The sequence below is a fragment of the Diachasma alloeum genome, unplaced genomic scaffold (assembly GCF_001412515.2).
Source record: "Diachasma alloeum isolate Michigan unplaced genomic scaffold, Dall2.0 Dall_scaffold_00317, whole genome shotgun sequence".
Classification (NCBI taxonomy): domain Eukaryota; kingdom Metazoa; phylum Arthropoda; class Insecta; order Hymenoptera; family Braconidae; genus Diachasma; species Diachasma alloeum.
Genome location: NW_021680456.1, coordinates 250,475 through 268,735, shown reverse-complemented (window position 1 = coordinate 268,735; position 18,261 = coordinate 250,475). Strand labels below are relative to the sequence as shown.

General features: G+C 39.9%; 1 protein-coding gene across 2 annotated transcripts in view; it reads left to right on the top strand.

Annotated features, from left to right (window-relative positions):
• LOC107040103 overlaps positions 1–18,261 on the top strand; it is a 567,783-nt gene that overhangs the window by 313,129 nt on the left and 236,393 nt on the right. The window contains exon 4 of one of the 2 annotated variants that reach the window (XM_015260050.1): positions 14,726–14,957. The exons of the other annotated variant lie outside the window; for it this stretch is intronic. Within the exon in view, the coding sequence (XP_015115536.1) occupies positions 14,726–14,733 (8 nt within the window). The 3' untranslated portion in view covers positions 14,734–14,957. Of the gene's footprint in view, positions 1–14,725; positions 14,958–18,261 lie in introns of those variants that run through there. 2 annotated transcript variants of the gene reach the window in all.

Sequence of the window (18,261 nt, the reverse complement as noted above, 5' to 3'; positions counted from 1 at the left end):
TCATTCACAGGTTCAGGAGACAGCCGGCTCCTCAGACGCATGTTCTAACATCTAGAGGACTCAACAAAGCCAGGCTGTTCTCGGTAAAAATTACGCAATATCAATATTTTACATCTGTTCACAGACTTCTTGAGAGAAACCATCAACTACCACTGAGTCATCCATTAGCAAAGCTGACTCCAACGCTAGACAATGAGAGCATCATCAGGCTAGGGGGTTGCCTTAAGAATTCTCAATCAGACCCTGACGAGATTCCTCCAATTATTCTGCCTCGTCAGTCTCGCCTCACAACTTTGGTCAGAGAAGAAGCTCACCGAAGAACTCTCCACAGAGGGACTCAACTCACCCTAGCTTACACTCGCCAGAAGTATTAACAGTGGCAGAGACACAGGGAGAGCATACATTCTACGCTCTCCCACCTGCATTAGACACCAAGAAAGACAGGCCCAGCAGCTAATGGGCCAACTGTCTGCCGTGAGAATATTACCAGCACGAGCTTTTCTCCACACAGAAGTGGACTATGCCGGTCCGTTCCTCATTCTCAAATGGCTACCCAGAAATACCCAAACATCTATTGTTCAAATCGCAGAATTTGTGTGTTTCAGTACATCAGCAGTCCATTTAGAGCTTGTTTTCAGGCAAACAACGGAGGCTTTCATCGGAGCTTATAAGAGATTTACCGGAAGGAAAGATATCCCCGAAGTTATGTACTGCGACAACGCCCACTACGTTGGTTGGAGCCTCAGGAGTACTCAACGAGCTGTATAATCAACAGTCCAGACAGAATCAACAGATCCAAGCTGCCCTCGTCACAAATGGGACTCAATGGAGCTTCTCACTACCGAGAGCATACCATTTTGGAGGAAAATGGGAGGCATAGCTGCTAAATCCACTAAGTTACCTCAAAAGAGTCATTGGGACGTCGACATTCACCTACGAGGAACTCAACAGCACCTTGATCCTGATACAGGCCTGCTTAAACTCCATGCCAATCACGCCAATGTCAGATGACCCAGATGACCTCCAAGCACTCACCCCAGATCACTTCCTAATTGGTGAGCCTCTACAGCTGTTTCCAGAACCATCAATTATCAATGAGAACCCCAGCAAACTGCAGAGATAGAATCCAGTCATTCAGAAAGTTCAACAATTCTGGTCCAGGTGGTCCAGAGAGTGTCTCCAAAGGTATCAAGCCATCTACAAGTGGAATCAACGACAACAAAATTTCAAGGTTGGGGACATGGTCCTGATGCTCGACGAGTAATATCCACTAGCAAAATGGCCACTCGCTAGAGTAGTAGCAGTTCACCCCGGAGAAGATGGCCTAACGAGAGTTGCAACCATTAAAACATCACCAGCAGTAGTACCAACTCGACCAGATGGTACCCTCAACATCGAGAGAACCACTAGTATCTGCATCACGTTCATCAGACCCACCACCAGCAGAACATCCTTCAGAAGACGATCCAGAGCCATTCAACGAGTAACCAGCAAGACAAGTAGCGAGGAAGTTCAACGCAGAAATTCATCATCCCTGATTATCAATGACCCCCGAGATGTTTGAAACGCAGCAAATAAGTCATTATCTACAATTATCGGGCTTAACGAAAAATCTCGAACGTCTTTGGGACCCTTCGAGTTCACGCGCAAATCACGAAGCAAATCGCTAAATATGACTTTCAGTTGTATCAATCTATTCCTCAAAGAGTATACATCCTTGAGTCAGAGAGTCACCTATAGAGTACAGTATCAAAGTAACCGAGTTTCCAGTACATCACCGAGTTTAATATTGAGTCTAGCGCTCTATGTAGCGTCTCTATTTCGTTTAATTATCTATTAATTCCGAGTTAACTATCAATAATTTTCAGTCAATCATCAAGTTTATTATTGAGAGATTATCTAGTGCAGTATAAATACTCTTATGAAAGGGACCTTGAGACATTCACCAGTTCGTGTACCCCTGAAATCAAGACGCGTGGCTTACGCCACAAATAAAGTACATCACCTGTTTTTTTCGTAATCCACGTGGTCTTTAATTCTCACCCCTTCCAAACTTCCCCCCAATCCGCCCTAACATCATAGCCTCAATCTCTAACAGACCTTTCTTGTAGTGGAAAGCCAGATTTACAAAAAAGGTTATTACAAAAATCCCTCTATCTCTTTTACTTTCCGAGATATTATTCAACAACAAAGTTTTGAATTGGAGACAGAACTTGATTCAGTGGTGAAAACATGAAAGAACATATGTCAGTGAAACTCAATTTTTCCAATTAATATTTCTTAGAGAATATATATAAATATATAGCTGCAAAATCTTAATTGTATTTGAACCTAGACTCTGCAACAAATGTCCTGAAAAAAATGGATGTATTTGAAATTTTACCACGAACAATGACTGGAGGGTCCACCTAGAAGATTAATGTATCATATTATTATCACGTACATAATGGCCCAGTTGCATCAAGCCATATTGGACCTGGTTGCACTAGCTTAACTAGACTGAATCGTCGAGAAGAGACCGCACTGAAATTTCAGAATCACAGTTGCCTTAATTTCAAGAAAAAAAAATCTAAAAACTCGAAGGATGGAGATTTCCATAAACTCCCGTTTAGTTCTCAGATTTCTTGACTCAGTTGTGCAGAATATGTAATGAGAAAACTAAAACTCCAAGATTAAAAATTTTCAAAGTTCCCATTTAATTTTGAACCTAAAAAAATTTCAATTTAAAACTTCGACGGATTATTTCGATTAAAAATATTCGAAAACTTGAAAAATAAAGATTTTCTAGAATTCGCTTTCTTTTTAACTTGATAAATTCAGATTGGGAACTTTGTCCCAGGAACAGAAAGAGAGAATCACATGATTCAAATTCCGAGAACCCGAAGAATCAAGATTTTCAAAAATTCCTCTGTGTTTTAACTGGAAAAATCTAGATTCGAAACTTCGATGGATTACTTTACGAAGGGTATCAAAAATCTATCACAGAAATAACAAGAAAGAAATCCACGGTTAAAAACCAAAAAACTAAAGAATTATAATTTTCAAGGAAGTCCCTTCTTTTAAACTAAAAAAATTTGGATTTAATTTAATTTATATTCAATTAAAATTTGGATGTATTATTCTATGATGAGGAGTATCTGAGATTTATCAGGGGAATGGAAAAAGAAAATCCAATGGTTGAACACCGAAAACCCAAAGAATTCTGATTTTCAAAAATTATTTTTCTTAACTGAAAACTGAGACATTTAAAACTTTGATGGATTATTTTGCGAAGGAGAAAAATGAAAATTTATCACAAGAATGGAAACAGAAAATCCCATACGAGTGCGCAAAACTGGTCTTTAACACGTGGGTGGTGTGTAGCGCTAGCCGAAGGCGGTTACCCTTCCACTTATCAGAGGACACTTTTTCCAAAAGTGTCGATAGCTATTTTTTATCGCAATGTGCGAGAAGTGTGGTTTTGCACATGCGTACTGTGCGTGAAGTGTCACTTGACACACACCGTGATGGGAATAGAATTTCTAATTCAAAAAAAGGAAAGGTGATACAAAAGAGAACATGACTGGTCGGAGCTTTCATTTATTTTTTTTTCCCCAAATCGCCCCAACCACATGGGCGCTTGCCTCTGCCACCTTTTCAGCCCCTCCCACCTCTCTAGTCCCTTCCACCACGACCGCGTCCCCTACCACGCCTTCCTCTTCCCCTTCTCTGCCTCACCAGTCGAGCCAGCCTGAACTCCTCCAGGATCATCCTCTGGAGGTCCTCATTACCCTCCTTCTCAGCTTCAGGATGTGAGGGGCCCATTTACTTCTTGTTGAAGGGCTCTCCCTCCCTGCTCAACCACCTGAAGGATCGGCTGCCCAAACTGAAACACAATCGCCACAAAAGTTGGTTTTGGATAAATAATAAATAAAACCTCTATTGACATAATAGTATTTTTGCATTTTTGTCACTTAATCCGCAAGACAACGCTTTATGTCCATAAAAGACTATCTACTGACTGAATAACAAAAAATATCGTTAGGTACTCGCCCGGATACAATGTTTCTGGTGCTTATGTTTGTAATCCTCGGCTTCGCCATGGACTGCAAACTCGAAGTCGCCAGAAATTTTTTTTGCCTATTTATTAAAAATATTATTCCAATCGATACTTACATCACGATTATTTCGGTGAAGCCAGTCCTCCACATAGACATATAATACCTAGACCGCGCAGTTGGTGGGGGAAGCTATACAGGTTTAGGCAGAGAGAGATGCACTCGGTCCCTACTTATCCTTGTTCAGGAGTGCTAAGAATGGGAAGAGAGATGCTGCTGAGGGTGGGAGTAAAAATTCAACTGCGTAGGGGAAACCACGCAGAAACGTTTTCTCATCGTTTTATCGCAAATTAATATTTTTTTTTCGTCATTAGAATTCGTGACAATTGAAAATTTTTTAAAAATATTAGAATGGTGAATTTTTGTTGTGTATGTGGTGTTGAACGATCAGCTGTCACTGCGGATCTCACTTTCCATAAATATGATATAGTATAAATTACCTTTTTTGCGGACCATAAAAATGATAATACCAAATGATGATCATTGAATCGAGTATAATAATTGAGACCTACATCGTGAAAATATTGACATGTGATCATTAAAATTTTGAAGTGTCATTACGTACAACAATGTATAGATGTAGTGTTTATTTTTCATGTATAAATGGTAATGTTGCCTGATAATGAGCGTTTGCAATAGAGAATGTTATTTGAAGTGTTATCATATTAAAGAAGTTGGATGAAAAGCTTTTTTCTGCACAAATTGAAGAATGTGAATTATTCTTCAAATATCCAAGAGAACAATCAACCCAGAGGAGAAAGGTCTGACAATATTTTTCTCTCATTCTGGGGATTTAACAGATATTCTTTTAATAGTCTTCGAATTTAGTCTAGTTCTTAAATCTCTCATATTCATGTTATTTCACCCATGGTAACGAAGTTGAGTGTATTTTAAACGGAATTCACAAATCTAGTCTTCACAAGACACAGAAAATGCGCACCCGCATTACAATTTATTCGAGTTCTAATATAACAATTACAGTAAATATTACTTATAAAGATATTATTCTCGATGAAACAAAAATCTATTAAACATTGGCATCTTCGAAAGAAGGTAAGAGATCTTGTGTACATATCAAGGCCTGAATAAAAAACAATGGCACATCTAAGGGTGGACTCAGGTGAAATTCGAAACTCTTCAGGGAGGGACCTGAAAAACTAAGAAAAATTTCGTTTTTAAAATTTAAAAAAAAAGTTATTTTTATTCTATGGAATCTAACAAACATTTGGAAAGAAGAAAAGTTTGAATCCGATGACAATTGTAGTGCAAGGGGCATTTTGGAGCGAAAAACACGCAAAACGTCGTTTTTCTTCAATGTATGGGGTAAAATGGGTTGGGTAGAGAATCTTTCTTTGTTTTTAGGTACTCCATGATATGTCAAGAGTCGCTCAATAGTTATTTCCATCACTCGAAGAGTTTCAAATTTCACTTGAGTCTCTCCTTAAGCTCGTATCAAATTGATTTCCCCAAGGGATTTTTACATTCGGCAATCGTACTCTCATGGGAGTGGAGGTCGTGCCAGCCTTCATATTCCATGAATAAATAGAAAACATGACTATTTTTATACTTCAATAATTCCATTTGTATCATTTTCTGGCTACCTCACTGGTACTTCCCATGTCTTCTCACTCTTTCTCCTTCTACTCATTTCAATCTACCAATCAGCCATAACTAGCCTCCCCTCCACAGAACTGTTGGACAGCGAAGGATAGCGACCGTGATTCTCTCTCTGTTTAAATTCTCCAGATCTATGTTGCATAGGGGATATGGGGAATGCGCGGTATTATATATCTATGGTCCTTCATCGCTGCTACAAGTTGGGGGGAAAGGACGCCCCGTCCGCTATTGACTTCGTTTTCTGCCCTCCCCCCCCCCAATTCCTTGCTGGTCCTGCTGCTCTTCTCAAAGACAAAAGAAAATCGATTAGACGTAGAAAACAAATTTTCTAATGCTAATGTTTTCACTAATAAATCTCATTTGTCTCAATAGATCCACTTTACACGAGAATCAAACACAAAACACTGACCGGTGTAAGCTTTCACTCATACTATTTTGCACTAATAACCTCATTGGTTTACGCACCAATTTCTCAGATCAATGTCCAGAATCTTCCATACTCACAACACTTGTTCATTTTCACTGTCTTTAGCACACGATTTCATTGTATAATATTATCACTTTGACGCTATCCTAAGACTGCATATCACGAAGAATAAAATAGTATCAACAAGTACTTACCAGCTATTTTCCGCGTGTTACCGATAATGATATGACCAATGGCAGAAATTAGGAGGGCGACGCGTTAGTATCAATGCCTCCTCTGGAAAGGAAATCACGAGTTGATACAGTAGCACCCTCTATACATATAGAATTTACATGCGTGAGGATATCTAATCACCATTATTTATGGCGTAACGTGATTGCAATTTGCAAATCAACAAATGCATTTTCACATCGAATCCCAGTTTTATTCGCGAGTGAAGTGCAAATTTATTGTGAAATCTAGTGATCATGAGAAACAAAAAGCTGAACCAGAAGGGAAAGGACAAATATAAATCAAAAGTACATTTATCGGCGATAAGGTGTAAACCTGGCCCTCAAAAAAAGTAAGTGACAATTCTTGTCATTATGGGTAAATGCAACTATAGCATTTTATAGGTTTGGATCTCCCGGGACTTCGAAGGGTGTGATTCAACTTTATTGACTCATGCCACCTGTGCATGAAATCTTCAGTAATTCATGAAGAATATTTTCCAGCCAATTCGAAATTGAATCACACTCTTGGAAATCGTAGAGCGGTCCAACATTGGAAAATGCCACAGGTGAAATCGGAGCATTTCAGCCTATCTCAACTGTCTACTCTTCAAGCTCATGAAGAACTCCTTTCCCCAATGGCAAATACATTCCACCTAGGCTTTATCTCTTCAGTAACTCGTGGATAATATTTTCCAATTAATTAGAAGAGGGGTATTCCATAAGTTTGAAGAGTAGACAGTTGAGATTGCCAAAAATGTTCCAAATTCACCTGCGGCATTTTTCAATGTTGGATGCCTTTGCAACTTCCAAGCCTATGATTCAACTTCTAATTGGCTGAGAAATATTTCCTATGAGTTGCTGAAGCGGCCAAGCAGAGGTGAAATAATTCAATCGTAAACTATTTTTGAAACTTTTCTATTTTTTGAAAAACTTCCCAAATTCTAGATCAATTGATGGACAGTTCCTCTCAAAAGATTCCATTTTCAAACTTCACCCGTACGAAAAAATTCTATAGGATTTTCTATGGGATTTCCTATGGGATTTCATATAGAATTTCCTATAGGATGCCGTACGTGGTTTCTTATCAAATTTCCTATTCGACTTCCCATAGGGTTTCCTATTGGGTTTTTGTGGGGGCTATGTGGTTTCCTATGGAAATCATATGGGGGCATATGGGGTCATATGTGTATCTTATGGGCGGTATATGAGATCATATGGGGATCATAAGCGGGTCATTTCAGAGTTATACGGGGAGCATAAGCGGGTCATTTCGGGATCATATGGAGGTCATATAGGGTCATATCAGGGTCCTATGGGGATTACATGCGGGTTATATGGAGGGCACATGGGTGGTATATCGATTCATACAGGGGTTATAAGAAACACCGTACGGCATCCTATACGAAATCCCATAGGGAATCCTATAGGATTTTTTTGTCCGTGTATGGATGGGAGGCCAGTTTCATTGTCGTGAAAATATGAAGGCCGTTACTCGACCGTTACTCCACATGGGTTCCACTTATCCACTGGGTTTATGACTAGTCGATCGTTAATAGACAACTCGTTGCCTGTTCATTATTTTATTGTCAAATACTGATCTATGGTTTATTGCTTGTCGATCGATTGCCTGAAAACCTACTAGTGCTTGACTGAGTGCACAACTCGAACCTTTTATTTACTGCTCAGTCAAGGATATTTCATAAGCACAATGCGGATATTTCCTGGCCAGTTCAGGCACTCATTACTTCACGGTGATGCGTAACTTTTAACGGAGTGCACGAGGATTGCATTCATGTGTTCGTTTCATCCGTTTCATTCGTTTCATGCCTTGCTCATTTTGGATTGTCAACTAGGAGCAAAGCTGTTGCAAATGTGTCTGCGGGTATTTCTGAGGCAGATCCATCGAATGCCTATTTTCTCAATCCACCAGTGGGGCGCATGGCGACTCAGGGGCAGGTAAGTGTAAACAATTCAGGTGATGATAATCATAATAGGTCACGCCATCAATTATTGAGAGGAACTAGGAGGAACGAATAAGAAGCGCCTTCAACTACTTCCAATTCATCACTTTCATCAATTGATTCCCTAATTCGTAGGTCATATACGTCGGAGCTTTGGACTATTCCTCTCATTCAGGATGATTCACCACACGACATTGAAGATCATTGTACAAACGGCCCACGAATATTCTTTCATCTAACTTGACAACTGAGTCATTCATCAGTTTCATCCAACGACTCTGTCATTCGTCGCTCATACACACCTTCGCTCTGGAGCATGCCTCTCACTGAGGCCAACCCCGTCAGCTACGTGGACGAAGCCAGTGGTTCGAACAATCAGCGACGATTACAAGAAGATAATTCATCAATTGACAATACATCGAAACCTTATGGTACAAGGGGCCAGGGGACGAATAGTACACAATGTGAGAAGAGAAAAGACAACGATTTTGAGAGAAACATACTCTTCGAAAAGTGATCCACCGACGGATTCTTCCCAAATTCATCTATCGCAATTCTCCTCTTTTAGTCAGAATTCATACAGCATGAATCCAAATACAGCATGGGCTAATGAGAACGGATATGTGGAGGATTTTCTAATGGATGTCGATAATGACGACAATCTAATAAGAGCAAATCACATTCATTTAGGACCAGCAGCAATAGCAGTGAATAATAGGGAGGAACACTTCACACGTAGAAACATTAAATTTTTCTTGTAAAATTAGACTACCTGAGCCGGCAATGGTTGGAAACACGCAAATTTCAGGAATTATAACACAGATGGACAATCGATGCTCACAGATGACAACCAGTTCCTTTGATTCGTAATGCATTATCATGAATTCAGAAACCGCAAAGGCTAACGAGGGCGCCACCATGGAGGATGTGTCGCGGACTGTGCAGAATCATGTGCATCGAATTGAACATTGGTTGCATGGTCGAGACTCAACATCAAAGGTCGTCGACAAAATGAACAAATATGGTTCAGAGATGAGTAACAGTTCCTTTGATTCGAAGTGCAATAGCATGAGTTCAGAAACGGCGCGGGCTAATGAGGAAGCCATCATGGAAAACGTGTTCCGAACTGCGGTGAATAATGAGCCTCAAATTGAAAACTGGTTGCATGGTCGAGTCTCATTATCAAATTATACTTTGGATGACACCACGGCGAAGGCAGAAGGACTGTTGGAAGGTGAACTGTTTATGAAAATTGACGATATGTATGACCCAACATCAAAAGAAACCTTGTCTGGAAAAATGCAATAGAAAGATGATCACATTGGTACTTCAACGAATATTGACAGAGAATCTTTAACTGTGCGAGGTGTGGTGACCGAAGATGATGCGATTGAACAGAACCGTCCTAGAACTGAACCTACGGTAGCAATAATGAATGAGGGCTTAATCGATCATGACTATACATTGATGACAACACCGTCGCATTCTCATTCTCATCATGAAAGTAGGAGTTAGTAATCCAACAGTAAAACTTCCGATGGTGTGTGGGCCCGAGAAGAAGGTGTCACTGAAAAAAACCTACTCAGAAATATACAAGATACCATACCTCATAAATCACCAAAAGGATGAAACATTTCGACATATTCACCAAGGCCGCAATCTCTTTATCGAATCGCCCATTCTACAAAGATGACTCAAAAGCAGGGAAATAATGATATCGATAATAACGATGATAATGATTTTAGTGACGTTGAATGGATGAATAATTTCATAGATGATGATTGATGACAAGAATTACCTCGATGTGAATCAATGTGCAGTCCTTGGAATCGCTGCAGTAGCCAAAGGGTGAGTTGGCTTGGAAGAGGTCACAGCTAATATGAGCCTCCATTATCTGAACAAGAAAATGTATAAACAATTGAGTGAAAAAATGAATGAGAACTTCATAGATATTGCTGAAGAACATATGAAACAGAATGCCAATGAAGAGTGCCGTATAGGTATGGGGATGAATTCTGTTATCAATGGTATTCCCACATGTCAATTGATAACAGATGGGACTTGACCTATCCGATCATATAATAAAGGAGGTCACAAAAGTCTGGAATGGCTGTAGGAATCGGGGCCCGGACCAAGAAAGTAATAATTGCAGGTGTCAAGAATCGTTACTGTTATGTATGTAGAGTCGCAGAGAGCGCTGGGAAACTAATTCCAGATCACAAATGCTGGATCAACTATCCAAAAGACAAGAGTATCCTGGGCGTTGGAAGCACTGTGATTACAGAAGAATTCAAGACAAGTATCGCTAAGCATAATGTGATATATTCGCATCTGATAGGAGACGGTAATAGCAGCTCATATAATTAGGTTCTTGAAGTTAATCCTTATCCAGATCATACTCCCGTGGAGAAATGGGAATGCCGGTTATAGTTACAACGTTGTAGAAACCAAGAAGTTATAGCCATTACCAGGAGTATTAAACCAGGACGATCAGTGGAATTGCAGGAGCTGAAAAAACTTATTTACGAGATATTTTCTGAATTGACAGGCACGTCACCAGTGCGTCCAGGCATTGAAAAAGGCAGAAAATACGTTATAAGGAGAAGATATCCAACTTGCACAAAGATCTTGTGAATTTGATGTATCATATTTTTGGAAACGACGCGAATTGTCCATATTTTTGTAATGGAGAAAGTAGGCCCAATGAGCGTAATTAGATTCATCTACTTGAAGAATGTGGTGTCTTCTAGCAGCTGCAATCAGTAATGCAAAAATGGAGTGATAACGCCTCCCATCTGTTGATGGGAGAAAGGTCACATTTAGCTGAGGCACTCAATTCTGTATTAGCTGAATATATCTATGAAACAGACGTCAATGTTCTGCCTTTATAACACTCGTACTGCAATGGTTGTTATACAATTTGATGATCAAAATGTCGCCAGCACGTATCACAGACAAACAGGCGCAATTCCCCCTCCGGAACTCATCGAAATGGAAGCACGGAGGCAAACGAAGAATATATATAACCGAAAGTACAGAAAGACTAAAAAGTTCCCCGACTTAGCATCTAGTGAAACTGAAAATATGAGGGATTCAACTGATTACGACCTACATCCTCCAAAACCAGGTATGTCCCCAGAACAATATCAAGAGGCTGAGAAACAGCTTGTGGACACCATGTATGAATGGCAAGCGAATCGAGCCGAGAAAGAAGAAGAAACGTGAGGAAATAAAGGAAATAAATATCTCTTAAAGAAAAAATTACTCCTGACAAGTCATATTTCACAAATCTGTCGCATGAAGAAGACTACACCAATAGCCAAAACGGTAAAGAGTCTTCTGTATCCACCGGTGACCGTGCCGGCTACAAAGAACTACGAGCGCAAATGCAAAAATCGAATAAAACAACAATACAGTGGATTACAGGAATGTGGAATCATAATAGATGATGAAATCCCTTCCTTTGCAGCGAAACCAAATGGTTTATTGTGGAATAACGCAATCCTGATTATTCATTGTCCCTACAATATTCGTAATAAGACAATTGAAGAAGCATGAAAAGATTCCAAACTATTGAAATCGCTCAAGAAAATATGCAACTACGGAGAGGCAATAGTTTCAGCTTTGAATCCAAATAGTCCTTTGTATTATCAGATAATGGGCAGTCTTACGATTACAAAACAAAAAAAAAGCAGATTTATACTAGCAACAAATATGGATGAAGTGGCTCTGACCATTGACTACACACAGGAAAAGTTCTGATCAGAACATATGGTACCTAACCTCAAGGAATTCTATAACAAGTTTATGGTTCCTGCCACCCTATAACAAGTTTATGTTTATTCTATAACAAGTTTATGGTTCAGGCCAATGCCACTGCGCGATAACATTCGATCCAAACAACCTACCGACAATCAATAAACAGAAAGGGGTAACTCTATAATTGCTTGTGAGTATGTATCCAATAGATTGGAATCAAACATAATTCCCAGTGATGTTCCTGTGCTAAACAACGAAGATGTAGGCAATGATGTGGATCCTAATGAATTCGTCTTCAATAACCTCAGTGTTAAAGATTTGGGAGCAATATTTGATTATGAAGAATTCGAGTTAGAAATTAGTCATATTGACTTATTTGGAAAAATGATGGAAGTCACCAATTAATTGTGAACATATCAATCGCCTCTATTATATCGCAAGTTGTCAACAATACGAACGATAGATCCGATCTATAATACATTCAAATTTTGTATCGACCAGGTCATTGTATGTGTGCTTATTATAGTACACGACAACTATTTTTTTATGATACATACTGGGTAAACGGCCAGCGCCCAAGCGTTGACCCTTTCATAACTTATCTGAGACGTTGCTTCCATTTTATTTATTCGAACAGAAGCCAGTTACCTTCCCACGCGTACAACAACACATAAATTGCATAGATTGTGCAGTATTTGCTATTGCAATTGCAGTGAGTTTATTACCTGGTCTCAATTCATCACAGATTACCTATGAAACTTCACAAATAATGTGCTTCCATTTATATGAAATGTACACATTTCGTAATCTCGACCATTTTCCCATATTACAGGATAAATGTAGCATCATAATTCCAAATTTGCCTGAAGTTATTGAAAATGAAATATTTGCATATCTTGAACGATTGGAGCAACACTTAGATTAAATCTTTAGAATTTCTCTGTCCATGAAGCCAACTAGTTTCTAATATCTTGAACGGTTGGAGCAACACTTAGATTAAATCTTTAGAATTTCCCTGTCCATGAAGCCAACTAGTTTCTAATCTCTTGAACGGTTGGAGCAACACTTAGATTAAATCTTTAGAATTTCCCTGTCCATGAAGCCAACTAGTTTCTAATATCGTGGAAGAATATGATATTTAGCCCCGAATACATCCTTTGTAGCAATAACAGTAGAACAATAACAGTAGTTTTGACGAGGCTGATAGATGCACACTGCACCCATGATGGAATCCGCACTGACACTCTGGTTATATTAATAATGATACTCAAAGTACAAATTACAAGCTGAATCGATGAACGTATAACAGTGGAACACGCTCTGAATTGGGCAATAAAATGGAAGAAAAAATACAATTATGAGTCACATTGTTGCCAAAAATGTCGTAATCCCTGAGTTCAGGACAGTTCATAGTTCCATTGTAAAAAGTCAGAGTGTTGTAGGCAAACAATGAGCAACAGATGAAAATTGTTATGGTAAAAATCCACCAGGAGTTATTTAAAATTTCAATTGGCAAGTCCCCCCTTTAGAAGGAATGAAAGCTTATATGAACCCAGGGTCATCAGTTTTGAAAGCTCCGCTTACAGCAATTTGAGTATAAATAATAATATGAAGGAAAAATATAACCATGGCTTCAATAAACTAGGTGGATAAAAAAAGGCCTGTTGAAAACTCAATCGAATTCAGCATGATAGATAAAAAATTAACTCTCTGAAAAATATAGTATATTTGTAACCTACGGAGATAAAATGAAGGAGTCGTGCAGAGGTGCGGAATTACCACCGGAGCCGAAGGCGAAGATAGTAAGCACGTATGTAAGGTTCTTTTATTTTATCCGCTGTGGTTACGTACGCGGAAAGTGAAATTTCCCTCCCACGAAGCAGGGGAGAAATGTGTACTTTGCGCTCACCGGGGCGAAAAATAATTATAAGGGGGCGGACAATGAAGCCATGAAAAAATATGAGTACACAATAGTTGCGTGCTTTGTCAATACGTTCATCAGCCAGTCCCTTCGACAACTCAAAAGTTACTATTATAATGACAATGACAAAATTATTGCTGTTGGTTTTCATGATATGGAACTTATTGAATTGTAATCACATCAAGAACTCAGAAATTCATGAAAATGTAACAAGGGGATGGTAGTGCAAACATTATATATTTTTTTCTCATTCCCTAATACAATCAAAATTATCAGCTTCAGGCAAAATTTTCGATGTCTATATACAGTCATAATGTACTCCGAGATTGAGCCATAACTTTACAAATTCGTTGACGATTGCGATCATGATGAAAGAGAGTAAGGAGAAAATAACAATGAAGGTATAGGAAAATGTATAAACCAAAAAATGACGAATTTGTAAATTTATGGACGCAATCGAGAGGGTAATGAGAAGAATTATGCAGTAGTGGAAAAGTAAATGAAGGATCACGATAAACAAAAAGGAGAGAAATCAAACAGATAAATACAATCCAAGAATGATAAAAAAAAATACAACAACAGAATAATTGCTATTGCACTACTCTTTTCCACTGCCATAAGCTTATCAGCTTATATGACTCTTTACTCTCTGAAGTTATGATCGCTATCAATCTTGTTCGAATCCCTTCCTTTTCTTTTTTTATGTACTAATTTTTTCATTCATATTGCAGGTTGCTAAAACGTCCACCGATTATTTAGGTTCGGTGGCATCGACGTTTCAATATGGTGAGGAACGTCCACTATTGGTGGCTTCAGTGGAAGGCCGACTGGGAGCCATGTATTCCTTATGTTTTAATTGCCGTGCCTCATAATGATGGACGGAGCTTGGCTGTGAAATGGGTCGACCTGTTACTACCGGAGACAGGATTTCTTAGGCGAAAATTGAAAACAATTTCATCTTATTCAAACATACGTAGACTTCCAATTGAACTTTCTGATTTAGGGTATACAAATAGATTATGATTGATATATTGAAGGAAACTTTTTATGTAATAAAGATCAAAGTAGTGAAATATATATTTTGTATATCTACTTTTCTTTGTAAATAATCCCCCAGGTTTCTCTATAAATGGTCTTCCTTTCTCATTGCTATAAATTGCCTTATATTCACCACGAGCTCTCACGGTTTCTGAAAATTGGTAAAGCTTCAAATCGTTGTTATGTTTTTTAGCAGGGAGCAGAAATACGTTGGGAGGGATGAAATGAAGAACATAATTTTTGACCATTCAAGAATATTTTGCATTCATTCCAGGAGAGTAAGAATACTTCGAAAGAGGGCAAAAGAAAAGATAGGAAATTCTCGTACGGTATTTTGATTTTTACTTCGGAATAGCAGATTTGTGAACGGAATTTTTTTCGATTATTGAATTTTGTGCGGAAATGTCTCAAAATGCCATGGCAAATGAAAATTTGAAGTACATTTTTTTTCACATATGTGATTTTTCGTTTAAAGTGTGTGTGTGTGGGTGTGGGTGTGCGTGTGTGCGTGTTTTTTTTTTGTCTGTTGAGAGAATGCATTTACGCACGACCACTTGAGGGAGGGTTCAGCAGGATTCCTCCGTCAAGTGAGTGTCGGACTCGGACAAAACTGGGAATACCGACTAAACTCCAGTCAGACATATTTCCACTAACCTTTCATCCCCTTGCGGCACCACCGTAACGTATTACTTCGCGAGGGAGGTCTCAGCTGGTTGCTATTCCACGTTTTTTCATCTAATGTACGCCCCTCTATCCCGCTAAGATGTTGAGCGTGATTAGGAGGTTCCAAAAAGACTTCTCACCCATACGGCAACCTTGTGCTTGCGTTCCTCATTTCTGAGCTCCTTCATGACTTTGGCCGCAAAGTTACTCGTTGCGTCCCAGACTTTGATGACAGCATTGCTTCCACCAGGCTCTCAAGCTTGACCTCTCTTCCTATGTCGGACGCCCACGTACTTCGGATCTCATTGAACCGGGGGCATGTAAAGAACACATGCTCTGCGTCTTCGTCCACTCCTGTGCAAACTGGGCACTCCGGGGAATCTTCATGTCTGTATTTATGAAGATACGCCTGGAAACACGCGTGTCCTGAAAGCATTTGTGACAGGTAATAATTGACCTCTCCATATTTTCGACTTACCCAGACGGTCACCTGTGGGATTACGCGATGAGTTCCCCCCCTCGGTAGAGGCGTCCCACTCTCACTGCCGTCGTTGTAAGCTCTTACGCCTCTCGCTTGCGCTGAGTTCTACGGGGCTTTGTGTTTCCGACTGTCTCGTTCCGTAGTGAAGTTATTATTTACCTTATCAGGTGTGTAAAGTCCGATACGACTGACGTGGAGTCTCACTACGAAAACTGCTAAGCTACCGTATTTTCACTTAGCTAGTGTTTGTATTTTTTAATTAGGATGAATGAATGTTTTTAATAAATGAATAAATGCGTTGAGTCACTTTAACCACTATTTAATTCCACAATCACTTATTCTATTTTACACTAGTCTTATGAAATATCTTTAGTCTTTGAATTATTTGAATTGACTTCACTTGACACCTTAGCTAGGACTTGAGAATATTTCGCGATGTGAATACTTGGACCCGTGGGTGTGAACACTTGGACCCGTGGGTGTGAACTGAACTTGGAGAATTTCAGGAGAAGTTACTTAGCCTTTGCCTTGCAGAAATGGAAGGGATTTCAAAAGGGATTTCTATTGGTTGGAAAAGCCGTTGACACTTTCTTGGGTTGCAATTGGTCAAGTAAAGTGACAAGGGAAAGTGGATGTACAAAAAAAAGGGAAAGCGCCTCGGTACGCGTTGAGGGCGAGTGTTGCACACGTGTTGACCACTCGACGGACCACCTAAAGGGCTGCGTCCGGGTAAAGGCACACAAAAAATTGGGAAATTTCTCGTTTGAGGATTTCAACTCGAGATATAAAAAAAGTTCTTTGTTCGAAAATTGTCCGTACGTGATTTTGTCTCGGTTTTGGAGATTTCACGTTTCTCTCAAGTATTTAGAGTGTTATGCATGATTTTGTTTGTGCCTAGCCGAAGGTCTCGAGTATTTGGAAGATATTTTTCTCCGTTCAAAAATATTTAATGAAATTTTCTTTCCTTAAAAGTTGTTGAATAAATTGTTCTTATAAAAAAAAACATGTTGCGACGCAACACCGACTTCTTACGTCGATACAGAGACTTTCGCTCTTCGGCCAATACCTCAATAGGTAACGTTTCGGCAATGACGCACACTGCGCCCTCGGACACCATGCGGTATGCGTTCGCTACTCGCAGAGCACTCAGTCGATAGACTGGTGCTGTCTTTCGCTGTGATTCTTGCAGCTGCAGTGCATCAACCCAGATGAAAATGCTATAGGTGGGCACTGACGTGATCACCGATGATAGCAGCGCTCGTCTTCTTTGTATAGGACCGCCGATATTAGGCATGAGGCGCGATACAGTAGATCTGACTTCAGACGCCTTGGCATCCACGTGCTCCGTTCGCTGCTTAAAATTGAGTCGAGCATCAAACATCACCCCCAGGTATCGGATGTACGACTGAGAGGTAATTTCACAGGACCCGACCTGCAGCGGTATTGTCTGTAATTCCTTTCTGCTGGTGATCGGCACAGCCTCTGTCTTGTGTCACGCCAGTTTCAGGCCCACTGTGTCCATCCAACAGTGGATCGTTTCGAACGTCATGTCGAAGGTGTAGTTTATCTCATCAAAGTATTTGCCCACAATGACTATCCGCAAATGCTACGAGTTTAGTTTCCCGTGACAATCCCAGTTTCAGCAGCCCGGCATACATGACATTCCACAACAGGGGATCCAATACTGAGCCTTGAGGTACCCCTCCAGTTACCCTGTACTCCTAAGGACCACCCTCCGTGTCATACTTGAAGACTCTTCCAGTGAAATGGCTATCGACCATTCTCCATAAGTATCTCGGTACATTGAAATTCTCAATAGCCTCCATGATACGGTCCTACCTGGCCGAGTTGAAAGCATTCTTGATGTCTAGTGTCGTTACTATGCAATACTTCTTCATGACATTGAGCCATCATTTCCCTGCGATCGCCTCCCTAGCGTCATCGACGACAAGGTTGATAGCGTCCAGAGTGGATCGGCCTTTCCGGAACCCGTATTGGTTGTCCGCCAACAGGGGTTCGACTGCTATTTCTATCCGTTGATGAACGATACACTCGAGAATCTTGCCAGCGGTATCGAGCATGCTG